Source organism: Pristis pectinata, chromosome 21 (assembly GCF_009764475.1).
Source record: "Pristis pectinata isolate sPriPec2 chromosome 21, sPriPec2.1.pri, whole genome shotgun sequence".
NCBI classification, from domain to species: Eukaryota; Metazoa; Chordata; class Chondrichthyes; order Rhinopristiformes; family Pristidae; genus Pristis; species Pristis pectinata.
In genome coordinates this window covers 19,817,553-19,844,663 of record NC_067425.1, presented here as the reverse complement: position 1 = coordinate 19,844,663, position 27,111 = coordinate 19,817,553, and the positions used below count along the sequence as shown (strand labels likewise).

At 40.0% G+C, this 27,111-nt stretch overlaps 1 protein-coding gene across 2 annotated transcripts; it reads left to right on the top strand.

Moving 5' to 3' along the window:
* The first annotated feature begins 211 nt into the window (after positions 1 to 211).
* si:ch1073-145m9.1 (CDP-diacylglycerol--glycerol-3-phosphate 3-phosphatidyltransferase) lies at positions 212 to 26,854 on the top strand. 2 transcript variants are annotated; one of them, XM_052035746.1, is made up of 6 exons: positions 212 to 521; positions 6,832 to 6,927; positions 14,327 to 14,439; positions 15,186 to 15,309; positions 26,359 to 26,531; positions 26,608 to 26,854. In XM_052035746.1, exons 1-6 carry the CDS (start codon positions 482 to 484, stop codon positions 26,665 to 26,667), a joined length of 606 nt encoding a protein of 201 aa, XP_051891706.1. In that variant the 5' UTR covers positions 212 to 481; the 3' UTR covers positions 26,668 to 26,854. The 2 variants fall into 2 exon arrangements, with proteins under 2 accessions (XP_051891706.1, XP_051891705.1); XM_052035745.1 differs by lacking the exon at positions 212 to 521 and adding an exon at positions 1,006 to 1,311.
* Positions 26,855 to 27,111: the final 257 nt, after the last annotated feature.

Genomic DNA, 27,111 nt, shown 5'->3' with positions numbered 1-27,111 from the left:
TTGTTCATTATTTCTCCAGCAATTTCTCGCCCTGACTGCAAATACTTTACTGCCCCAATTAATGTTTATAACATACAAACTTGAAAGCAAAATCTTCAAGCAAACCACAACATGCAGATTTATACCGGTGCCAGTCAAACGGCCAGAGGGCATTGTGCCCCTCCCCTCGTAGGGCAGACAGAGCTCACCGCTATGCAAATACAGCTTGGGCTGGGTTTTCGGGAGGCGGGTCCGGTCACCTCTTTGGCAACGTGCTGCATAATTATTTGCTTTTCCAACATTCTGGTTGAGTGCGGGAACCACAAATTGCGACGGGCAGTAACGCTCAAATACACTTCAGTTTAGCAGCGAGTTGCTGAAGATAAGCAAAAGTCACAGATGAAGTGCAGTTTAATCAGTGGTCGGATGATTGAAACTGCCGGGCAGTTGGACCCAACCAATAAATGTTAACGTTTCCTTTCCTACAGCGCACATCTACAAGATGCGTTGGAGAGTTTTCTTTTATGTGCCAAACCTTATCGGTAAGTGGATTTTTCAGAATGTATTATATTTTTTAAAAGCGCGGAAATGATTGTAGCGAGTTGTGAACCGATGTTCGGCGCAGATGATTGATGCGCTTCTCCCGGGCGGAAGGGGAGATCATCGCGATGAATGTCGCTGCTGTGTTATGTAAACCGATCTGCCGTCTGCACTTTAATAGGTTTATCGCTTGGATTGCGCCCTCAGAATTGGGGTGTGCGTGTGTTAATGTGCTACAACACGTAACTGTCATGTTGGGAGATGTCATTGGAAGAACCCCTTTATATTCGTTTTATATTTCATTCTTGCAAAATTGTGATTTAAACTGATTCTGCTGTTTCTTGAGAAATTGGAAACGGAAGATGCAGAAATTGGATGAGGAGAAAACTATAAATAATTAACATACACACTTAAAACGTGTGACACTGTTCCTATCGAGCAAAGTGCATGGTACGGTAGGAATAAAACACGCATTGGATTCTCCAATGGAAAATATGTTGTCGAACATCTTTTAAAATAGCTTAGTCACCATTAGTCATCAATCGGATAAGTCGGAAAAATCTATTCACAGTATCCTTTGCGGTACGCTCTGTAATTAATCAAAAAAACAAGACTGGAAACATAACTCGAGTCGGAATTACAAACTGTCAGTAAGATCCCACAAATAGATCCGTTTCCCTTTAGATGATTTGATGGGCATGATCAGCCGCACCTCCGGAGCAGTGAGCCTGGATTGTGAACGAAGATGGGGAAATTCTCCTCCGATGAAGATTACAGCTGAGTTCAGCATTGGTGTGTGCGTTTTCCCTGGCGGGAATTTCTTTTCCCCGTTTTCTTGGAGAACTTAAGGCAAAATGCTACACAAGCAAGAAGTCTGGGAAATTTGCAGTGCTGAAAATACCTCAACCATTCCGGCAGGATCTGTGCAGAGACAATTGGAGTTACTGCTTCAGGTCGATGGCCTTTTACAGAACTGAGAGAAGTTGGGTATAAAGCAGGCTTTAAGTGGGAGGATAGAAGGTCGAAAAGGGAGAAGCAAAAATATTTATCTACAATTCCCAGAAGAGAGGAAGTGAAAACAACAAAATGTTTGAAATGTGAACTAGTAGGATTTTAATGAGAGTTTATAATGATGAGCTGACTTTTGTGTTTCCAGTTTTGTACTCCTTTTTATTAACAATAGCGAGTAGGCCAGAGAATATTTTCAGTGAACAGGTTTTTCCTGCCCACGCAGTTGTGATTAATAATGGCTGAGCTAAAGATGTTCGACAACGTATTTTCCATTAGAGAATTGAGTGTATGTTTTACTCCTATTTCACCATGTATTTTGCTTGAATCAAAAAATGTCTCACGTTTTTAAATTTGCATTTTATTTATGAATACTTTTCTCCTGATCCAATTTCTGCATCTTCCATTTTAAATTGCACGCCCAGGTCCAACTTCAGAACCGATTCAAACCACTATTCTGCAAGAATGGAAATAAAAGCCAAAAATAAGAAGGTTCTTGGGGAAAGCTGCTTAATTGAAATTTTTTAACTTCTGTAGAGTCCTGTAAGTTGTAATGTACTTTGCATCAGGAATAATGCCCCCCATTCTGTTTGTGGAGCTTCATTGGAGGCTGAGGACAGAAGTGTGAGGGGAGGAATTAAGGTGACAAAACCTTGGATTAGAGGGCATGTGCTATCAGGAGAGGCTGGACAAACTTGGGCTCTTTTCTCTGGAGCAGCAGAGGCTGAGGGGTGATCTGTTGGAAGTGTATAAAATTATGAGGGGCATAGATAGGGACAAATGATAGATGGTGGACAAACGTTCCCCATAAGATGAATCTCGATGTACTTGTGTATGGAATGATCTGTCTGGATCGTATGCAAACAAAAGCTTTTTCACTGCATCTTGGTACATGTGACAATAATAAACCAATTACCAATCCAAAGAAAGTAGTGCTGCACCTTGTAACCACTAAATGTGGCCTTAATCAACCACGCCAAAACTTTTGACTGTCTCAACAGGGTGGGACTATGGTTTGTAGAGCCTCAGTAGTCCCCACCTACCTGTACATTTCAGAAAATGTACAACTCTCAGTAGGTACATCAATGCACCAACGCTGTCTGTCCAAAATCCAAGTGCATTGGCAGGATGGACAAAGCAATGAACTCCAATCAAGACTCTAATTGTGTTCAAACAACTCTGGTGGTGAGCCACATCTTGCATTTGGCTGCCCCAGACTCTCAAAGTATAAATTACACCTGGAAGTCTGTCACGGCAAGAGATTTCCAGGAAGTGCTCCTCATTAACTGCTCTAAATGGAAAAGGAGCATCTGGGAAGGCACAGAGCATAGTGTGTCTTTTTGACAGGAGCACATAAAAATCACTGGCAAACAGTGGAACCAGCAAACAACATAGCTAACTACCCACCCACACATCCTGCCAAGTGCCACCTGCCTCCCTGTGACAGAATCTGCAGATTATGCATGGGACTCTTATGCCACCTTGGGCTATGAGGTACTGGAGTGAAATGAAATAGCCCTTGACTTCAAGGGATTGCACAGGAGGAGTCTCCTAGATGGAGGTTAGCAAGACGAGTGGAAAATGTTCCATGGAGTACATTAATCAGAATAGTAAATGATTATAAGATTCATGGCAGGTGGCAAGTTGGAACCAAAATTAAATCAGAAAATGCTGGAAACACTCAGCTGGTCAGGTGGCATCCATGAGAGGCAAAACAATTAATGTTGAAGGTCTGGGACCCTTTGTTTCAGATGTAGATCCAAAATATAGTTGTCCAGGGAATGAAGTGCATTGGTGGATGAATGATTTGGTAACCAGAAGCTTGTAGGCAGGGTGGTTCCAAAAGAGTTGAGGACTCTATTTTAGGTTTTTTTGCTTTTTGTGGTATAAATGGTTTGGACTTGTGTAGAAACAATGACCAGCAAGTTTGCTGATGGTACCAAATTTGGCAGTGTAGTTATTAGTAAGGAAGAATGTTAGGCTGCAGAAACACATCGGTAGACTGGTCAGAGTGACAAATGGAATTTAACCCAGGGAAGTCTGAGGTAATGGCAAAGTAGTAAACCACAAATGACGGGATACCGACAAGTGCAGTGTAACAGAGAGAACTTGGAGTGTGTGTCTATAGATTCTTCAAGTTGGCAATACTAATTAATGTTAAGAAGGCATGTGGAATAGTTGCTTTTGCTGAGTGAAGCGGAGAATGTAGGAGGAGCGAGGTCTTGCTAGAATCATATAAATCCATTAGTCGGCACACAACAGAAGTACTGTGTACCATTCCAGTCACCACATGATGGGAAGAATCTGATAGCATGAAAGTTTACAGAGGAAATTCATGAGGATGTTGTCAGGGTGGCAAGTTTTAATTGAGAAATTAGCAAGACTGGGGTTGTTTCCTGATGAGGTGGAACCATAAAAAGTATCAGCTAACATAATGCCAGGATGGGTTGTTGAGTTGTCAACAGTCTTGTGGGAATGGGATTGATGTTGCAGATGGTTTGATTTGTGTACAAATTAGCACATCGTTCAAACTGTACTGATCAATCTTAGATGAGTGGGTTTTGTCTGTGTTATGACCAATAAATTGTTTTGCTTTCCTCCCATATCTGTGTGGTTTTAAAAATATAGCAGTTTTGCACTAATTCATGGACATTCTGTAACCATCTACCCATTGTACAATTGGAGTGATCAAAGCATGAAGAACAAGCACACTATGTTCTCATTATTCTGATGTGAGTATGCACTGTCTCTGTACAAATAAGTTCAAGCTGTGTTCATAGAAAACACATTACAAGAAACTTTTTTTAACCAAGTATTGGTTTATTATTGTCACTTGTACTGAGGTACAGTGAAAAACTTGTCTTGCATACCATTTGTACAGATCAGTTCATTACACAGTGCAGATACATTGAGTTAGTACAGAGTGCATTGAGGTAGTACAGGTTAAAAAAAATAACAGAGTAAAGTGTCACAGCTACAGGGAAGTGCATTGCAGGTAGACAATAAGGTGCAAGGTCACAACGAGGTAGATTGTGAGGTCAAGAGTCCATCTCAATGTATAAGGGAACCATTCAATAGTCTTATCACAGTGGGATAGAAGCTGTCCTTGAGCCTGGTGGTATGTGCCCTCAGGCTCCTGTATCTTCTGCCTGATGGGAGATGAGAGAAGAGAGAATGACCTGGCAGTGAGAGGTATGGACAGAGTCCACGCAAGGTCAATTATTGGTAATGATTTATTATTGTCACGTACCGAGGTACAGTGAAAAACTTGTCTTGCATATCGTTCGTACGGGTCAATTCATTACACAGTGCAGTTACATTGAATTAGTACAGAGTGCATTGAGGTAGTACAGGTAAAAACAATAACAGTACAAAGTGTCACGGCTACAGAGGAAGTGCAGTGCAGGTAGACAATAAGGTGCAAGGTCACAAGGTAGATTGTGAGGTCAGAGTTCATCTGATCGTAAAAGAGAACCATTCAATAGTCTTATCACAGTGGGATAGAAGCTGTCCTTAAGCCTGGTGGTGTGCCCCTCAGGCTCCAGTATCTTCTATGTGATGGAAGAGGAGAGAAGAGAGAATGACCTGGGTGGGTGGGGTCTTTGATTATGCTGGCTGCTTCACCAAGGCAGTGAGAGATAGAGTCCAAGGAGGGGAGGCCGGTTTCCATGATGTGCTGGGCTGTGTCTACAACTCTCTGCAGTTTCTTGCGGTCCTGGGCAGAGCAGTTGCCATACCAAGCTATGATGCATCCAGATAGGATGCTTTCTATGGTGCATCGATAAAAGTTGGTGAGTGTCAAAGGGGACATATTGAATTTCTTTAGCCTCCTGAGGAAGTAGAGGTGCTGGTGAGCTTTCTTGGCTGTGGCATCTATGTGATTTGACCAGGACAGGCTATTGGTGATGTGAATTATATCTGTAGCCTTAATTTTAAAATTCTCTCTTTGTTTTCTAACCAATGACAGAAATTGAAGTTGAGACTTGGCCTGCTGTACTTCAGAGAACAGTAATTCCTACATGGTTTTAAATGTACTAAATTTGCAATGTTATTCAGAAAAAACTAAGAGTGCAAATTGTATGTAACAGTTCTACAATAGGTATGCTCCATTGAGGTAGAAGGAACTTTTAATCTGCAACTCAAACATGCTGCTTTTAAACTGAAAATATTGCCACTGTGTGAAATTAATGACTTAGATTTGGGGGCACAAGCCACAATTTCGAAATCTGTGGACAACACAAAATTCAGTAATGTTATGAACTGTGAGCATTGTGATAAATTGAGGCAGGATAGAAACAGGCTGGTGGAATGAGCAGACGTGGCAGATGAAGATAAATGCAAGAAATGTGAAATGATGCATTTTGGTAGGTAGAATCGGGAGAGACTATAGAATAAAGGATACTCTTCTTTAAAGTTGGGTGGAGGAGTAGCAGGGGTATGAGTGCACAAGCCATTGAAAGTGGCAGAACAGGTTGGAAAAGTGGCTAATGAACCATATACAATTCTGGGCTTTATCAATAGAGGCATTGAATGTAAATCCAAGGAAGTTGTGCTGAACCTTTTACAAAAACATTGGTCTGGCCTCAATTGGAGCATTGTGTTCAATTCTGGTCCTCTCATTATAGGACAATATTAGAGAGAGTCCAGAGAAGATTTATGAGAATGATTCCTGGGTTAGGGAACTACAGTCACAAAGATGACGGGCTGGGACTATTTTCTTTGAGAAGAGGGAGATGATAGAAGTACATAAAATGATGAGGGATCTGGACAGTGGATAGTGGGAGGCTTTAAATGTAGTAAATTTGCAATGTTATTCAAAAAAACTAAAAGTGCAAATTGTATGTAACAAATACTACAATAGGTATGTTCTGTTGACGTAGAAGGTACTTTTATTCTGCAACATTATGCTTTGGAACTGAAAACATTATTGCCACTGTGTGAACTTAATGATCTATCATATATGGTATGATGTATAATGATCTCTCATGTATCACCATAAATTCCCCTTAAGTGGGGGAAAAAAATTGCAGCGCTGTGTAGAAGGAGCCAGGGTGGTCTGGTAGAGGGCCAACATGGATCAGGTGGCTGAATGGTTTCAGCAGAAGAGACAATTCTGTAACTTGCCCAGCCTTTAAAGGAAAGATGGTGAAAAGTATGTTTCAAAACTTGAGTAAATGTTCAGATACCATAGATTTTGATTTGTCCTGTTATGAAAAGTTAAAATGTATGTGAGATGGGGCAGCACCAAGTTTGTTATGTCAACATACTCTGCTTTAACTAAATCCAGGTGATTTTTGTTTTCAGGCTACATAAGGATAATCCTACTGCTGATTAGCTCGTGGGCTTTCAATGATCCTGTATTGTTTATTCCCTGCTATGTGATATCTATTATTCTTGATGGTAAGTGTTCATCTTTAAAATGTTATCCATCGGAGGAAGGAAAAATTCTAGAAAAAACTGAAGTTACTTTAATGTCTGAGGCTTCCTATGTTGGGTGTTGCAGCTCACAGATGTTGCTAGTTCTCTTAATTGTTGGAAGTTACCGCTTATGTTGGTTTCATGTTAGTAATGCATAAGCTTCCTCTTTATTATTAATAAAAAATAAAACTTCCCTTTAGTTGATGGTTCTGTTTTAAGCGTTGAAGTACTTAAATGTTTGTGGTTTTTTTTATTTCTAAAGATGTTTCTTTTAGGAAAAACTGAACCTGGTTGTGTGACACAGAAGGGAAGGGGGAGAAGGGGAGAGCGGTAGTGGTAGGAGATTCAACAGTAAGGGGTTTAGACAGGAGGTTCTGTGGACATGAAAGAGACTCCTGGTTGGTATGTTGCCTCCTGGGTGCCAGGGTCTGGGATGTCTTGGATCGGGTCCACAGCATCCTCAAGGGGGAGGATGAACAGCCAGAAGTTGTGGTACATATTGGTACCAATGACATGAGTAGGAAAAGAGATGAGGTCCTGAAGAGGGAATATAGGGAGGTCGGTAGGAAGCTGAAAAGCAGGACCTCCGGGGTAGTAATTTCTGGATTACTGCCTGTGCCACGCACCAGTGAGGGTAAGAATAGGTTGATTTGGCAGATGAATACGTAGCTGAGGAGTTGGGGCAGGGTTTCAGATTTGTGGATCATTGGGATCTCTTCTGGGGAAGGTACAACCTGTACAAAAGGGATGGGTTACACCTGAACTGGAGGGGGACCAATATTCTTGTGGGCAGGTTTTCTGGAGTTACTGGAGAGGATTAAAACTAGTTTGGCAGGGGGATGGGAACCTGAGTGATGGGTCGGAGGTTGGTGCATTTAGTGTACAAGTAGATGCAGAGTGTAGAAAGACTGAGGAAGGACAGGCAGTTGAAAGGGCAAGATTGTAGTCAGTTGGATGGGCTAAAGTGGGTCTACTTTAATGCGAGAAGTATCAGGAACAAGGGTGATGAACTTAGAGCATGGGTAATGTTGTGGCCATTACAGAGACTTGACTATCACAAAGACAGGAATGGCTGCTGGATATTCCGGGGTTTAGATGTTTCAAAAAGCACAGGGACAGAGGTAAAAGAGGTGGGGGAGTGGCTTTGCTGATCAGGGACTGTGTCACAGCTGTAGAAAGAGAGGATGTCCTGGAGGGATAGTCTTCTGAGTCCGTGTGGGTGGAAGTCAGAAACAGGAAGGGAGTGATTGCTCTATTGGGAGTCTTCTACAGATCCCCTAACAGCAGCAGAGACACTGAAGAGCAGATCGGGAGGCAGATTTTGGAAAGGTGTAAAAATTACAGGGTGGTTGTTGTGGGTGATTCCCTAATATTGATTGGCACCTCCTGAATGTAAAGGGGATAGATGGGGCAGAGTTTGTTAGGTGTGTCCAGGAAGGATTCCTGACACAGTATGTGGACAGGCCGACTGGAGGAGATGCCATACTGGACCTGGTACTGGGCAATGAGACTGATCAGGTTTCAGATTTCTCGGTGGGAGAGCATTTTGGAGACAGTATTTAATTGGGGGAGGGGGAATTATGATGCTATTAGGCAGGAACTTGGGAGCGTAAATTAGGAACAGATGTTCTTGGGGAAGTGCACAATGGGAATGTGGATGTTGTTTTGGGAATACTTGCATGGGGTTCTGAATAGGTTTGTCCCATTGAGGCAGGGTAAGGATGGTAGAGTGAAGGAGGACGACCAGAGTGAGAGTACGACTGATCAGGGATAAAAGAGGAAACGTGCCTGGAGTCGGAAGAGGTCGGGGAGGTCCTTAATGAATACTTTGCTTCAGTGTTCACTAGTGAAAGAGACCTTGACGATTGTGAGGATGGCGTACAGCAGGCTGGTACGCTAGAGCATGTCGATGTGAGGAAAGAGGATGTGCTGGAACTTTTGAAAAACATTAGGATAGATAAGTCACTGGGGCCGGATGGGAAATATCCAAGGTTATTAAAGGAAGCAAGGAAGAGATTGCTGCGTCTTTGCTGATGATCTTTGTGTCCTCACTGGTCAGATGATTGGAGGGTGGCAAATGTTCCTTTGCACAAGAAAGGGAGTAGGGATGACCATGGGAATTACAGGCCAGTGAGTGTTACTTCAGTGGTGGGCAAATTACTGGAGAAGATTCTTCGAGACAGGATTTATGGGCATTTGGAGAAGCATGGGCTGATTAGGGATAGTCAGCATGGCTTTGTGAGGGGCAGGTCATGCCTCATGAGCCTGATTGAATTCTTTGAGGATGTAACAAAGCACATTGAAGGCAGAGCAGTGGACGTGGTGTACGTGGATTTTAGTAAGGTGTTTGATAAGGTTCCTCATGGAAGGCTCAATTCAGAAAGTCAGGAGGCATGGGATCCAGGGAAACCTGGTTCTGTGGATTCAGAATTGGCTCACCTACAGAAGGCAGAGGGTGGTTGTAGATGGAGCGTATTCTGCCTGGAGGTCCGTGACCAGTGGTGTTCTGCAGGGATTTATTCTGGGACCCCTGCTCTTTGAGATTTTTTAAAAATATAAATGACTTGGATGAGGATGTGGAAGGGTGGGTTAGTAAGTCTGCAGATGACAAAAGGTTTGTGGTATTGTGGATAGTGTAGAAGGTTGCTGTAGGTTACAACAGGACATCAATAGGATGCAGAGCTGGGCTGAGAGGTGGCAGAAGGCATTGAACCTGGAAAAGTGTGAAGTGATACACTTTGGAAGATCAAATTTGAAGTCAGAATACAAGGTTAATGGCAGGACTCTTAGCAGTGTGGAGGAATGGGAATCTTGGGGTCCACGTCCATAGATCCCTCAAGGTTGCCGCGCAGGTCGATAGGGTTGTTAAGAAGGTGAATGGTGTGTTGGCCTTAGTTGGGGGATTGAGCTCAAGAGCCGTGAGGTAATGTTGCAGCTCTATAAAACTCTGGTTAGACCACACTTGGAGTATTGTGTTCCGTTCTGGTCACTTCATAATAGGAAGGATGTGGAATCTTTAGAGAGGATGTGGAGGTGATTTACCAGGATGCTGCCTGGAATGGAGAGCATGTCTTGAGAGGATAGGTTGAGCGAGCTAGGGCTGTTCTCTTTGGAGAATAGGAGAATGAGAGGAGACTTGATAGAGGTGTACAAGATGATAGGAGGCATAGATCGAGTAGACTTTTTCCCAGGGTGAAAATGGCTAACATGAAGGGGCATAATTTTAAGGTGATTGGAGGAAGGTATGGGGGGGGGGGGGATGTCAGGGGCAAGTTCTTCACACAGAGAGTGGTGGGTGTGTGGAAGGCACTGCCGGCAGAGGTGGTGGAGGCAGATACATTAAGGACATTTAAGAGACTCTTAAATAGCCATATGAATGATATAAAAATGGAGGGCTATGTGGGAGGGAAGGGTCAGATAGATCTTAGATCAGGATAAAATGTCGGCACAACATCGTGGGCTGAAGGGCCTGTACTATGCTGTGCTGTAATGTTCGATATTCTATGTTTAGTTCAAAAGATGTCACTGTAATTGGGTCTTGAGGTAGAATTCATTTTCCAATCTTCATTTATTATTAAAGTTATCAACTGTTAATCTTGTCAACATTTTACTTTATTGACAATATAATCTGTATGCTTGGGAACAATGTGTCCACATTTCTTTGATATGCGTTTTACCCTTTCACTTGTCACCTTGGTTTAAGCTTGGGGTTTCTTCCTGCACAGTTCCTACTCAACCATATTCAGAAGAGGAATGTGTTATATTAGTTAAACCACACCCTTGGGTTTTCCTGTCTTAAGACTTCTTGATTAGAGCTCCGCGCAAAACTAAATCATACTCGCAATGCCTACTGGTAAACTATATCCAGTGACATTGTTCAGAGCACTGGAAACACAGTAACATTTTTGCTTACAGGAAGATTTGATCATGTGTATTGTGCTCTTAACATTGTTCAATTGTATACATGAATTGCCAGTTATTGAAATATATCAAATACTTAATTGACATTTTTACTGGGGGTTCATTCCAAATGAAGGTAATATATTTCTGTAATTCCATTTAAAGTTTGCTAATGTCAGACTCTCATTCTACTAACACAGTTTAAGAAATTAATATTGGGTTTTTTCATAACCTTTTCTCCCAGAAAAAGGGGTTTAAGTTTCCCTGATGGTTCAGTTTGAGTCAGTGCATTAAGCTCTCTGTTTCTTGCTATGTGGAACTAAAAGTCATCATTGCTTTTTAATTCTTTCTTAGTCATTATTCTCTTTTTAAAGATAGGATGCTCATATTTGCACACAATATTTCTGAATATGCTGTCTTATTTCAAGGTTTTATTTTCTACATAAAAAATTTAAATGCTATGTTTGAGTGAAAAGTTTGTTCAAATAGGTTTTAAGCACTTGATCGAGCAGCAGATTGAATGCTAGGAACTTGGCGTTGATGCTAGTGCCCCCAAAGTTTAAAAATAAGCAATAACAACAAGCTTGGTAATAAATACTTCAAGCATTGCACCCGGAGAACACGGATCTTGGGCACTTTATTGGGTTTTCTGGCCTATTCTGTTTCTTCTGGTTGTTAACAAACAGACATTAAAAGTAAGGACAGCAACACACAATACTAGCCAGGCTTTAAAATGTCACGCACTGAATGAAAGCTTCTTGTGCATCTCTGAATGAAGTGAATGAGTGGAGGAGGATAGTTACTTCAAATTTGTTATGTTTAAGTACACAAAATGACCGACTGATATGGGAGCCAAAATATGTTCAGTATTTTCTATTATTACATGAAGACAAGCTAAATTTTGTTATGAATTTGATCATGGGTAATGTTCTTTATGATTAATTGGTATTTGCAAAGTTGAGCTACTTAATTTGTATCTTGGCTTGTTTCAGCATGTGTTTTCTCAGTTCATCTTTCAAAGGAGAACTGCAAGTATGAAAGATTCCTTATTTTCATAAGGAGGTCTTGCTGTTACACTCCTGGTTACAACATGATGGTATAGTTAATTATTATGCAGCACAAGTACATCCAACTACATGATGCACGAAGTACAGGGAAGTGGCTAGCACCACTACACCTGAGCACACTTGTCCAATTTGTAATATACGGTATCTTTTTACAAGCTAATTGTACGGCCAGCTTTAATGTGAAGGTGAATTCTTATTTATAAACTTGTATCTGTTTAAATATTTTCAGTTAATATATACAACTTATTTCCATTTTGACAATTGAATGTGTGCCTGTAATCAATCTTCAACTATCTCCTACTTGCAAATTTTGCAGTAGCAATTTTAAATTCATTTCATTAGCTTGACCTAATATTCTTAACAAAAATACAAATTAACACTGCCAGGCCAGATTCTTGATTGTGTAATTAATCATTATAAAGGACAAAGTAATACATTATCATTGGAAGCTAGCAATTTCAATGAGGTTGGGTGTACACTTTTTGTCAAGTGGTTCTACTTTGTCCAAAACCCACTCAGAATACAATAAATACTTAAACTATTGTCTGTGCTGGAGTTCACTCAAACCAACAGTGTGATGATATTTGTGGTGAGATGGTCTGTATTTCCATAAAATCTCATCAAGAGAATCTGTTTTAAGTAGTCTCCATTATTAGTATTATTGAACGGTTTTCTATATTGACACAGTTATTAATTACATGGATTATTTTTATAATTATTTCAGCATTTAAAGGTGTTCTCTCCAAATGGGCAGAGACACCCCCCTCCACAAATCTACTCTAGTTAATAGTCCCAGAATCAAATACTTCCCATTGATCAGTTTATTCCTATTAGTAAACTTACAATTATTTCAAAATGCTGACATTTGAAGAAAATTTACATTGCAAGTAGTAATTATTTATGTTTTCAAATAATTTGAAGATGTATGAGAAATAGCTTGCCACTTCTGAAGAGTATGTTGGCTGCACATCGTTAATCTTGGGTGGTTAGGAACAGGAATAAACTATTTCAGCCACTTGAGTCTGAAGCCAGCAACTGCATCATAAGAACTTCAGCATTCTTTGGTTCTGTGAACTGTAATACCCTGGGCTAGTAGAATATGCACAACTATATTTTTATATGTCCAGCTTCCCAGATGCTGGTACCTGCTTGTGAATTCAATTGAAATGCAGTACATCGGTGGCTGAAAACACATTACTATTCATCTGGAGATTGATAATGGGACAAGATTATTCACCTAAAATTTAGTGCACACAACTCAGAAGTTAATATTTGCTTTTTCAGCAGCTTTGAGGCCCAGCTTATCAATTCTTGCTGAAGACCAAAATCCTATACTGTTGGCATATTGGTTAGCAGTGATTTAGAATGAACGTAGGATCTGATGACATATTTATAATACAAGGATACATAGAAATGTATTAGATGGATACTTTAGTTTTAGAAGTCTGCCATTCCTGCTTGCTCTTGTAAAGGGAAGGCAGAATGAAAGAAACCAGGAGGAAGTCTTCAGCTAATGGCTCGCAAGTGTTGCTACAGAAGCACATTCTTGGATGTGTGGATGGTGCATTTGTGTCAGAAAAGGCAGCTGACAAACCTGTATTTTGTTGAAATGAGATGAAAAGAAAGATCACTTGAAGAGCAAAGGAAACCACCTGGGTTTTGACCCAATGTTGTTCTTGGACCTCTTGTCTGTATTGCAGAATGTTCTACCTTAGAATTGATTGTCAAATCCACAAGGACTGATGTAGTGATGATTCACAAGTATCTGTAAAAGGTCCATCTTTCCTTCCTTCTGTGGGAAGTTCTCTTTTATTCCCATAAAAATGTATTGTTTTGGCCTAGAGTGTCTGACCAAGGATGGCCTGACATGAGGCAAAGTGCGTATGAACTGTTTTCTCCAAAGTATATTTTTTTAGGTGAGAACAATTCCATGTAATCTCCATTGTAACTGATGGTAATGCGGAAAGCCTGATGCTTTCATGGTGCTGACTGATGGAAAGTCTGAAGTTGACTTGATGCAACTTACTGGTCCTTTGACAGATGAAGACTTTCAGTCGGGCATCTTGTTCAGTGATCATACAGAACATTCATTTCACTCTGCCAAATGGTGCATTTTCTTTTTATTACCAATTTCAACAGGTGGCAAAAAGGAAGAAACTACATGGAGTGCAGCCAAGAAAATTGAGAAATCAGTGACAAATGTTTATAAATTGCCTTACAGTCGTCAGCATGAAAGCTGTAATCCTATTATATATGAAAGTGGTAGGGCATAAGCTTTACTTGCCAACACTAACTTATAGTATGTTGTGTACAAAATTGATTATCTTGTTTAACACTTCTTAAATCGCACTCTTACTCACTTTTCCATATATTTTCATGAGATGCTAATTTACAAAATGTTTCAAACATTGCAGGGTTTGATGGATTTGCAGCTCGTCGGTTAAATCAGATATCTGAATTTGGAGCGTGGTTTGATGTGGCCATCGACAACTTTGGGCGTAGCATGTTGTGGAACTTGCTCTATGATGTAAGTGCACAACTGGTCTTAGCTGTGAAAATGACTGTGCAGACAAGAGCACATTCCAATTGTGACTTGCATTGCCAGTTCTTCCAATATGCTTGGGTAGAATGGAGAAATGCACAAGATAAATGCAAAGAGAATTTACTACACTAACTTAACCGTCATCGTTTCTTGGGTTGGAAGCTATAAAAATGAGGTGTGATTTAAAGTACTAGGACCACTTCCATTGCAGTAGAGAAAACCATGAGGCTATTTAATAGAGATGATAAAATTATCACCACAAATGTATTTCTTCATTTTAGGGAGTCTTTCATGCAAAAACAAAAATAATCATTTTAATATCCCAACTAGGAGTGAGGAGAGGTTGGAGGAAACTTAGTTGCAGAGTGGGTTGTTGAGTTAGTGAACACCTTGCTGCCCAGAGTAGTTGAGTCAGTGATAATTTTTACTTTGGAAGAAAAAGCAAGCAAACACTTCTGTAGAACATACAGGTGTTAGGCTAAGGGAAAGATCAAAGTCGTTCTGAAATCAAAATAGCATGGATACTTTAAATTTGAAATTGGGAACTGCTGGAAATAGTGGGTCAGAAGCATCCATGAAAAAATATAAACTTAATGTTCAGGTTGATGATCATTCATCATTTTCAACAGATGTAGGAAAGAGCCATCAAAGATATGGGCAAAAATGACCTTATTGTAAAATTCTATGAAAAAAGATTGCAGATAAATTGCTTGTTTTACTTTTTTCCCCAGTGGGGTCATTTTATTAGTAGCCTGGAATGGTTGGTTTTCGTTTGTACACATGGCTCCATGGGAGGCGACTGGAAGAACAAGTTTGAGAATAGTCCTTGGTGGGTTCGGAAAACCATGTCCAATGGTATGTTAATTACTTCATTAAAAACATTTACATTAGAAATTGTACAGGTGGAAAATTACAACTTCAATTTGGTTGTCAACTACCATAAATATTTAATTAAGGATGATTCAAGTAAGAATTATAGGCATGGTCAGTGTGATTAGGCATGGTCTCTTTTTGTCTTTTTGGGGTTAATGTGAAAGACTTGTTACTGGAAACCTTAATGAAAGGAACTTCAGCATTTGAATCTTTTTGAACAAGTGTACCGGTTTGTGCACTTTATATAATTCACCATCTTGTTACTGGACAACTGCTTCACCTGACACAGATCATTTAGCTTGCAGACATTAGCCTGGTGAACTATTTTATTTCATTTCATGTTCAGGAGAGCACGGTGTGAACCCTGACTAATGCATTGGAACTAAGGCTTTATTGTTAAATCTGTCCATGGGTGCCATTTAAAAGGCACTGAGTAAATACATAGAATGTTTAAACTGCGTCAGGTGTCTGTGATTGGAGTACTTTTATCAGGTCTTCTGCTTTCCCTGAAAGCTCTAGTTTGAGTTGAGAATCAAACAAGGAACACATTGTCTCATTGGTATTCCTTTCATTATAGGAATAAACTTTTAAAATAAGGTTGTTTAAAGGTATTCTCAACCTTAGTGTATATGAATTGCCTTATAAATTACACTGAGTGTAGCCCTCTAAGTAAATACTGGAAATCTGTGGAGAGGAGCAAAGTTAACATTTCAGGTTGACTATTTTTCATCTGAACTGATTAGGTGGGAAAAGTGTTTTTTTTTAAGTTGCAGAGAAGGGAGAGGAGTGGAAAGAACAAAGGGAATGTCAGTGATGGGGTGCAGACCAAGAAGATCCAGATGATGGAAATGCTGCTGCTATCTAGAGGAGGGTGGTGAATGTTTGTTAATTGTAGATGAACTGTTTGGAGGAGGTTAAATGGAGGGCAGGAGGAAAAAACAATGCTGGAACAGTGAAACGCAGAACATGGCAGTAGCTGGAAATATTCAGCACACACATCAGCAGCATCTGTGGAGTGAGCAATACTCAGTTAATGTTACACATGGATGGCCATGTATATCACAACTGGAAGCACATGGTCATCCCTGCAGACTGCTTGTACAACACCTCCACTCAGTACCCAGTCTTGTTTTTTCCAAAAGAGATGATATCATGAGCACTGAATTAAATTGGAAGAAATTAATTGCTGCTTCACATGGAAGGACTGTTTAAGTCCCTGGATGGTGAGGAAGGAAGATGTGCAAGGGCAGGTGTTGTAGCTCTACTGGTTGCATTGGAAAGTGCCACGTGAAGGGGAGTGGTGTTGGAGATGGAATAGTGAACCAGGGAGTCACAGGGAATGGTTTCTTCAGAATACTGAAAGTGGAAGGGAGATGTGTCTGGTGCTGGCAATTCCATTTAATGTAGTGGAAACTACAGAGTCATCCATTTATGATGGAGGTTGGCAGCGCAGAAGTGAGGATAAGAGGAGCTTCTCTATCTGGAGGGGGGGGGGGCGGACAGAATTTTACTTCCAGTATTTTATACTAGTACCGAAGATACCCAGATACTTCTAGATACCTGCCATTTCTGATCTTTAGCTGGCTACAAAGATGTACCTAGTTGTGAGAACAGGAAACCATTTTACCCTTTTGTATTTTCCACTTTCTTCTCCATCTGCAACCATCATTGGCAAAGTACTTGAGACCCATAGTCATAGCTTTCCCATACGTTGAGATGCAATTGAGTTTCCTGAATTTGTTATTGATAGTCAGTAACTATTCCGGAGAAAGTTTTGATGTTTCATTGAGCACAGATGCATAGTTTGATTTTTTTTTAAAATATATGAAATATAGTTCAACCCTAGTTCCTTAATTTGTCAGGCAATTATTGGAAGTTGGTAACTAAATACTTGATGGAGGAAGTTGTTGTTATTTAATGGCACATTCAGATATGCAAACCAGTGTTTGTTGGGGGGAAGGGGGGGGTGCAGAAATACTAGGGCATCCATTTTAATGTGTGCATAGGCTAACAACTTGTGAAGAACATATACTCCAGAAAATGAACGCTTTGCATTACTTGACCATTAGTTTTGCAAATAGAGCATCTCGCTATTAACTCTAAGTTTAATATACTTTCTCCATTTGCAGAGTAATTGCCCATTAAACTAGCCAAAGGAAGTTGAGTCTAAACATTAATGTCCTTGGGACTGTAAGGGCAAGGAAAACATCTGAGTTTTCTTTTAATGCCTGTAGATCAGTATGAATATATTTTCAGATAATGAACCATATGAAGGAAAAGTAAATTTTATTCCAAATCCAATTCTTAACCCATACTTTTTCTCCACATTGAATTCAACATTGTAATTTACTCTCCACATTCCTTCCTCAGTTTCTTGTCCCTTTAAATCCTTACCACTCATTTGGTTGATCCTGAAGCTCAAGGTTCCCATTGGCATTGCTTTGGAGAAAAAGCTTCCACTCTTAAATTGCCAAAGGTAAAGGGAAATGGCTTAACTAGCTGAGTATATTGTAAGATTCCCCCTTTCAGGAAATGCTAACCTAAAGAAAATTTTAAACATGAATAGTTTAGTAGAATACTGTCAGTGCATCTGTTCATTATGCAGCAAGGACAGGGGTGGAGTCTTGTTTTTTTAAGGCAAAATTCTTCAACTGCATTGTTTCTAAATTAACTGTTTATTAGAACAAAAAGCTAAATTTTCATGGCATTTATGCTCTATGTATGTGTCCATGACAATAAACTTTAACTAAAAAAAAATGACATTCAATACATGGAAGTAATGTCCTTTGCAGGTGAATGACAAAATTACTGTATAATTTAAGCAAAGCCAAACTATAGTAGTGTTTCTAAACCTATTTTTGCAGTTAAATCTTTAGTAGAACTAGGGAAGAGCAAAATTAATCCCATTAATTTGATCTTTTTGATTTCTGTGGAAATGGAGATTATATTTCATAAGTTACATGACAATACCCAAATTGTGGTTATTTTTGCATACAGAATCTTAATTCATGTGGGTTATACAACTACATGAACAGATTCTCATTTTATATTTTTGAAATGATTCAACATTTGTCTTCTAAATCTAGATTAAAATAATATCCAGTCTTAAATTGATAATTAAAATGTGTATGAGGTGGAAAAATTGTAGTTATTGGTAAATTTTAAGCTGAGACTTTTGTCCATTTAAATTAAAACAGCAAAATGGAGAGTACATAATGGGGAATTATTTTGATGTGTATGAAACTTCAGTCCACCTGACCATAGACTGTCACCATGCTGAACTCCTCCAGTTGGATGCCATGTTGATAATGTACAATTTTTATGAATTGTTTCTTTTGTAGAACGAGTATATATGAAGATAGAAGACAGCTTGTGGATAAGTTTTGTGCCCTGAGATAGCATTGATAATGTGGTACATTTTTTTTTAACTGCTCCAATAAGCTGCTTCCTCTGCAGAATTGGATGGAGGTAGAATGTGGGTATGTTCTTGGCCCTTGATACCACATTTTAGTGCTTAAATAAGCTGGTTCCTCTTTCAGCTTGGGTTTATAGTGAGAAGTAAAACATGTGGTTAAGTTCTCTTATGTCTGTGCTGTTATAAAGCAGCTGGACCTGTCAGGGGTAACTGCCACTTGTATGCATGTATAATTAAGAGAAAGTTTCTTGCTTCTATCTATTTGCACACTTGATGCAGGATAGCTGGGATTGCACGTTAGACCCTGTTGTGTGGAAATTGGCAGTCCTGGGGTAAAACTAAGCTTTTGCAAATCCATGTACTCAGTATTTTACTTGGCACTTGCTGTGTTCTGAGGAGTGCCAATAAAATCAGTGATTAAAAAGGATCAATGTGGCATTGTACATAGAGATCTGTGTTACTGACATTGGCAGGAAGTTGGCATGAATCTTGCTTGTGAGGGTAAGTGTTGGATGTGCTGGAGTGAGTGGTGTGGTTGTTCAGTGCTGAGATCCTCATTGGGACGGTGAGTGCATGCCATTGCTGGGGATAGGCAATAGCATGGTTAATATTACCAGAGAAATTCCTGGGCTGTGCAGACAAAGAAATGGGGAGGTCAGTAGCTTCTATCACATCCATCAAGAGATGATGAAAGAGACTACAGGCTCCAGCTGGTCAGTCACCACATGGAGCAGCCGATGTTAGTCCCTACAAATGCCCCACACACATTGTGGTGGCCAGGGTACAGCCCTAATCCCCATACCACATTGCAGAGTGGCCGCACCACTCGTCCCAGCCTATCAAACTCCAGCGGTTGCAGGCAGCATTTCCACTCTAAGCCATAGCTGATTACATTGCCGGGGAACAGCAGTGGAGTGCATTAAATTGTACCAGATTCTCAGAGAGCACAGCCTGAGCAGATGTTTTTTCTTTTAAAATAAAGTTGGGGGGGGGGGGGTGGACCTGTGAGGGTTTGGTAATGAATCAGTGAGTACCAATATAATCCACATCTGCTACAACAAATGCCTGTTCCCTATTAAATTGAGTGCCTGGCAGAAGCCAAGGAGCTTAAAGGGACAGAAGTGCTGCTTGGGTCAGTGGGAAATCTCTCTCTATCTCTCTCTCTCTCTCTCTCTCTAGGTGAGTGGCTGTAGAACTGCATCATAATCTAGAGAAGGACAGTAGGAATCTAGATCTGTGTTTTTGACCATAACTTCAACACCAGCTTTGTTTTCTAATGTACTCATTTGAAACATTAAGTACATAAAACAGATAAAGAGCTATGGTTTGACCATAAGATGCTGATGAGGCTGCATTTGGAATATTGTGTGCAGTTTTGGTCACCCTGCTATAGGAAAAATACTATTAAACTGGAAAAAGTGTGTTAAAGATTTTCAAGGATATTTCCAGGACTTGAGGGACTGAGTTTCGGGAGAGATTAGACAGGCTAGGACTTTATTCCTTGGAGTGTAGGAGACCGAGAGGTGATCTTAGTAGGTGTATAACATCATGGGCGTAGATAGAGTGAAATGTACTCAGGGTTGGGGAATCAAGAACTAGATGGCATTGACTTAAGGTGAGATGGGGAAAGATTTAACAGGAACTTGGAGGAGCAACTTTTTTTTAAAAAGGGTGGCATGTATGTGGAATGAGCTGCCAGAGGAAGTGGTTGAGTCGGCTACAATAACAACTTTTAAAGAAAATTGGACAGGTATGTGGATAGGAAAGATTTAGAAGGTTACAGCCAAATGCTGGCAAATAGTCATAGAGCAATACAGCATGGATACAGGCCCTTCGGTTCAATGAGTTCATGTCAACTATGGTACCTACCCATCTAGTCCTAATTTCCTTTGTTCTGCTCATATCCTCATGTCCTGCCCCTGCATGTACCTGTCCAAGTGCTTCTTAAATGATACTACTGTACCTGCCTCAACCACTTCCTCTGGCAGCTCATTCCATACCCTCTGCATGGAAAAAGTCACCCCTCAGGTCCCTTTTTAAATCTTTCCCCTCTCACCCTAAAGCCATGCCCCCTAGTTTTGGACTCCCTACCCTGAGGTAAAGACTGCAACCATCCACTTTTCTATGCCCCCTCATGATTTTATAAATCTCTAAGATCACCCCTCATTCTCCTACACTCTGAGGAATAAAGACCTAGCCTGGCCGACCTCTCCCTGTAACTCTGGCCCTCTAGTTCTGGCCACATCATCAAATCTTTTCTGTACTCTCTTTCCAGTTTAACCACATCTTTCCTATAACAGGGTGACCAAAACTGTGCACAGTGCTCCCAGTGTGGCCTCACCAATGACTTGTACAACGGCAACACAATGTCCCAACTCCTGTACTGTGTCCTTTTCATCTCCCTATCTACCTATGACACCACTTCCAATGAACTATGCACTTGTACTCCTAAGTTCCTCTGTTCCATCACACTCCCTAGTGCCCTACAAGTCCGACACTGGTTTGACAAAATGCATCACCTCGCACTTATCTGTACTGAAATCCATTTGCCACTCCTCAGCCCACTTCCCTAACTGACCAAGATCCCCGCATAATTTACAATAACCTTCTTCACTATCAACAACACCTCTTAATTTCGTGTTATCCACAAACTTACTAATTGAGCCTTATGCATCTTCATCCAAGTCATTTACATAAATAACTAATAACAAGGGTCTCAACACTGACTGGTCACCAGCCTCCATTCTGAGAAACAACCTTCAATGACCACCCTCTTGCCTATTTTGAACCCACCTAACCTTCCAGACCAGCCTGCCATGCAGGACCTTGTCGAAGGCCTTGCTAAAATCCAAATAGACAACATCCACTGCCACTGTCCACAAATGGGACTAGTTTAGATGGGCATCTTGGTTGGCATGGACCAGTTCAGCCAAAAGGCCTGGTTTTTTTTGCTATGACTATGACACACATGGGGGTTAAAATCTATACATTGAAGTTTTCTCTGAGGTATGAGATTCTAATCTGATAGTTCCTATCAAATTTTAAAAATTTTTGCATTTTGCAGTCAAAAACAAATGTAACTTTCACATTGGGAATCAGCCTTTCCCATTTTTGGACCTGATACAAGTTTTTAATAACTTGGGTGTAGCTGGCTGACACCTTGGCATTTCAGTACACATTCATGGGAGGATTCCTCCATTTCACACCACTCCCAGCCCTGCTAGTTTTTGGAACTGCTGAGCAGGGAAAGGAGAATTCCCCCCCCCCCCCCCCCCCCCATGTGCGTGACGGAGGATTGGAGTGACACTAACAGTTTCCCCACAACCAGTTTCAGCCAGCCAAAGAGCAGCATTGCTGAGGAACTGGGAATAAATCCAGACAAAGAAATCTAATGCAACTTGACTCCAGGACAAGGCTTTAAATAAAGTAGTTACAATATTTTCCCCTTTACATCAATTAGTTAAAAATTCTGTCCAGTCCTAAAGTAACCACAAGAAATTTTATAAAAGTAAGTCTATACTGAAACAATGGCTCTAATTTTGCCAATGTAAATTTTGGTACACTTTGTAATTTGAGTGAGAGTCCAGTTCCTAACTTGCTGGCTGAGTTCCACTGGTGATTTCCTGGCTGTCCTCTGCATCTGGACTCCTAGTGAAATCCAATGGTTGAGAAAGAGCTTGCTGAGATTCCCCAGCACTCAATCCTGTTCATTTCAGTGGGGATTATAAGATTGTGGGAAGCAGCTTTGATTGTTCTGTATGGTTAAGTGTTCTTAGAAAATTTTTTTTTTATATAGTTAATTCAAAGCCAGGTTTGAGGCTTCACTGTGTGTCAAAGGTTTCAAAGGGATTTTTTAAGGTGGGGTTTATTTTGCCCTCCTCATGCCACCTGCCACTCAAGCTCCTACTACTGCTCAGGGCCTTGTGACTGGTTCAGAAGCACCTGGGCCAGTGTTATTAGCAACTTTGTTGAAGGACTGTGAAGGTAACTTGGAATGTGATGGTAGGTGCCACTCAGGTCAAAAGGGCATCTGTGCTTTCATCACACAGTACATCATATTCCATATAGTCAGGATACTCATTGGAATGTGGGACTAGTGGAGGAGTAGAGTTTGCCTAGTAAGTTTGAGATTTCCATATTTGTGTGGGAATCCCAAAACATAGCTACTCTTAAAACAAGAAATGATGGCTGAAGCCCAAACTGCAACTAGTGTAGGCTGTTGTCAAGTTTAAATAAGTTTGTAGATCATAAATGGGACACTTATTCCTCTTTGTACTTGTAAATGAATTACAAAAGCAAACACGGCACCAGATTCCCATACATGCTATTAGAAAAAGCAGCAGTGAATTTTTGGGCTTTTCGGATATCTATGGCACACAAGGCCACCATTTGACCCACTCTGTCAATGTTGGCCAAAAAGGGACTTGAAGTTAACCTGACTTCCCAGCCTTAAGGCCATAGTTCTGCAGGTTATTGGCTGTTTAGTTGCTCAGCCAGGTACCTTTTTTTAAAGATGAGAGTTTCTATGTCCTATGTCTGTTAAGGCAGCGAGTCCCACACCCTCAGCAATCTGCCTAGTTTTTTTTTCTCTCAACTTCCCTCAAATCCTACCATATCAGTTAAATCTGTCTCAGTTACTGACCTGTCTTTTGAGAGAAATATGCTCTTGTTCTGTGTCCTATCTAGGCCTCAGTTTTTCAGCTTTCAATTAAATCTTCCCTTCACCATTATTCCATAGAAAACAAATCTCTTGACAATTTCTCCTAGTAACTGTAATTCTCCAATCCTGATAACATTCTCTTAAATCTTTGCACCTTCTAACGTGGTTTGGCAACCAGAACTACACACAATACTCCTAGATAATGCCTCACAATCTGTCGACTCCCAGCCAACGATGTACACCATAATTGGCTTCCCCACTAGGAAAACCAGGACTGGTTTGAGAATGACCAAGGTATTCCTGGAACAGAAGCTCTGCCATGGCTCACTACAAAAGAAACAACTCTACAGGTATCTGAAAGCTGATGTTCACAAAGCCTGTCACCTGAAGAACAGATGGTGGATGGAAGGAGCACAGAAGGCTTAAACTCACTGACAGCCATGACCTATGGAGGTTATCCAACACTGTCAAGGCCCAAACCCCCAAGAATCCACCCTGTTGAGAGCCAGTTATGGAATTCAACTCATCAAGGGCAGAGACGGCCAACACCTGCTGGCAGGAACACTTCAAAGAACTCCTCAACCACTGCTGTGTTCTTGAATGTTCACGATTATATTCGACAGCAGCCTATTCAGCCCAACTTTGCTGCACATCCTCTCCCATTTTACGCACCTGTCCCATTAGCCAGATCCTGTTCCATCGGTGAAAGAATCCATGGTTCCCACTTTGGTCTTATCCATGCACAGAACTGGAATGAGAGTAGGTCATCCTTGAGCCCAAGGAACTGCCTAAAAAGAAGAAATAGTACTCCAACAGTAGCTTAATTACTATTTGCATTCTATGCCTTGTCCAATATGCCTATTTTAAAACACCTTATCTAGCCATCAAGGATTTCATGTTTTTTTTCTAGTTTTTAGCATGCATCCATTTAGAATGTATTTCCTCGCCAACACACCTGGAATTTTGCTACTTGTGTAAATCATACAATTCTTTGATATCCTCTGTAGCCTAGAACTAACTTCCTCTACCAACCACTGTGCCATTTTTAGTATCATCCAACTCCTTAATTTATGACTTGATTTGAGCCTAAATTACTAATGTAATCCATTAGTGAGAGCCCTCTATCCCACATGCCACTAAAATTCTTATCAATCATTACACTTGGTTTCCTGCTATTAGGGCAGCTTTTAATCCAACTCGTTGCTTTCCCTTGGATCTTGAGCTTCTACTTTTTGTTTGATCTACCGCATTGTGAAATGCCTTGCCAAAATCCATTTATACTACATCAAATGCTCTATCCTTGGCACTCCTTGTTACCTCAAAAATTCTTTTAGTGTAACTTGACTTTCACTTAACAAATCTATCCTGATTCTCCTTGATTCACCTGCACCTTTCTAAATGCTGGGTTATGCAATTCTAAAATTTTGTTTCCAACAACTTGACTATTGATGTCAGACTGGCCTATGATTACTCAGTCTATCCCTTTCTCCCTTAGTAAATGACAGAACTACATCAAAAACATTCCTGTCCACCAGCACCCTGCTTGTAGGCAAAGAGCATTGGGAAAATTATAGTCAGAGCTTAAGCCAGTTCCTCCCTTATTTCTTTTTAAAAACATTGCAGACATTTTATCCAGGCCTCTCAATTTTTAAAAAATTTTAAAGATACTGAACCCTTTAATGTTGTCATTTTCTTTTTTTAAAATCATTTCTTAACACCTCACCTTCTACAATGTAACATACCCCTTGCAACATGAAAAGATGTATTCATTAAGAATTTTACACCTTTTCTGCCTTTGCTTAAGCTGCCATTTTGGTCTTTCCTTTCATGTACTTGCAGAACATTTTAGATTTTTTCTTGATTTTACCTGTTAATATTTTTCGTATCCTTTGCTTTCCACGTTTTTAAAAATTTCACCTCTGCACCATCTCTACTGTAGGCTTACTGCTGCATTTTGCTCAATATATGTCTCAAGCTTTTATTATTTGATTTTCCTTGTTCTGTCAAACATTCATTGGGTCTAGAATTGAGAGCTTCAGCCCTTTCAATAAGAGTTCAGGACAAGATAGTATCCTTGAGTACCTCCCATTGTTTAGATATTTACCTGAAATGAGTCATTTCCATGACCGATTTGCTAAATCTTACCTCAGCAGGTTTTTTTAAAACAAGACAAAAGGAAAAACAGGAATAAATCAGAAAATGGCAGGTTTAAGATCAGTTATTAATAACAATTTTCAGAGTTGAGGAAGATAGCAAAGGCACCAAAAAACTTCAGTCAGTGAGGAATTTAATTTCTAGGTCCTGGTTGTTTCCACTTTGGATAATTTGAAATTAGATGCAATTTTTCCCAGAACTGTCCAGATCCAAGAATTGTTCTATTGGCTTGGAAAATTGCAAATGTTTCTTCACCATTTCTGAGAGGGCAGAAGAAACCAAATAATTGCAGACCTGTCAGCACACTGAGTTGTGGGAATGTACTTACCTAAAACACTATACACATTCATCAGGGTTTTAAGAAGGTTAAACTGAGGACAGACAGCTCAAATAGACACCAAGTTCATGTAATGTTAAGGCATGATCTACTCAGCATTTAAAATATAAAGGGAGCATGATGAAACAGATATAGAGAAACTGCTCTCTATAAATAGGGAGTTTGCCTTTCACCATCACTCAAACTCCTCATCCAAACCAGTTTGCTGCCAACTCCTCACTCAGTCCTTCAATATCCTGCCCCATTTTCCTTCCTTAAGCTGGTTTGACTTTGACTGCATTCACCAAATTTCTAGCAGTTGAAGTATTATTCTGGTTACTCCATCAAAAAGTTAAACACGCTTACATTGGATTTTTAAAGGACTTGTAAAATCAGGTCAGGTAAAACAATTGTATTCTTGAAATCCATTTAGAAATTATCTTTATAACCAAGTTTTAATAATACCATGTAATATTCTACCTACAGGTTTCAAGAATTCACTAGGAGCATTTGCCATCAGTGGATTACATGTACTTCCTGTTTGGTTGTACGGGTACCACAAACTGGTTTTAACAAATAATTTTCCGCTGCCTCTTACACTTCAGTGGTTTACAACAGCATTTCTCATCTCTGGAAGGTTTCTTTGCATGGCTGTAGAGGTAAGAAAAACAGGTCATTTTAAAATTTAAAGTCATTTCCAGAGCAGTTAACTAAAAGATTTGCTTTCCATTCCAGTTATGGTGTATCTGGATTCATATTTTGTTCCTTGCACAAAAAGAAACCAAAGGAAAATAATGGACTGATTATACATTCACCGATGTCTAGTTTACTCAGGAATGCGACTCTGTAGAATTAAGGTAGATTATGAACAATTCAAGACTTAAATTTTTTGTCAATGAACTTGTGTTACAGTTCATTTTTTTGTGGGGATGGATGAGGGAGAGAAAGTGTTAAAATTCTTGAACATTTTCTATTAAATCATTTTCACATGACAAACCAACATGTCACAATGGTAGAGTTTGTGTTTCTCTATACTTTCAATTGAAAAAGGATATTAAATGTTATTTGCTTAAAAATATTGCAAGCCTTAGTTATGGAATAGGTAGTTACAGACTAATTCTAGGTTTCCTACAAAATTCTATTCAATTGGGTCTAATGAGTTTTAGCAAAACAATGAATAAACTGTTCACTTTTTTAATTTAAAAAAAATCAAGGTGCTAATTTAGCAGTTATGCCTCC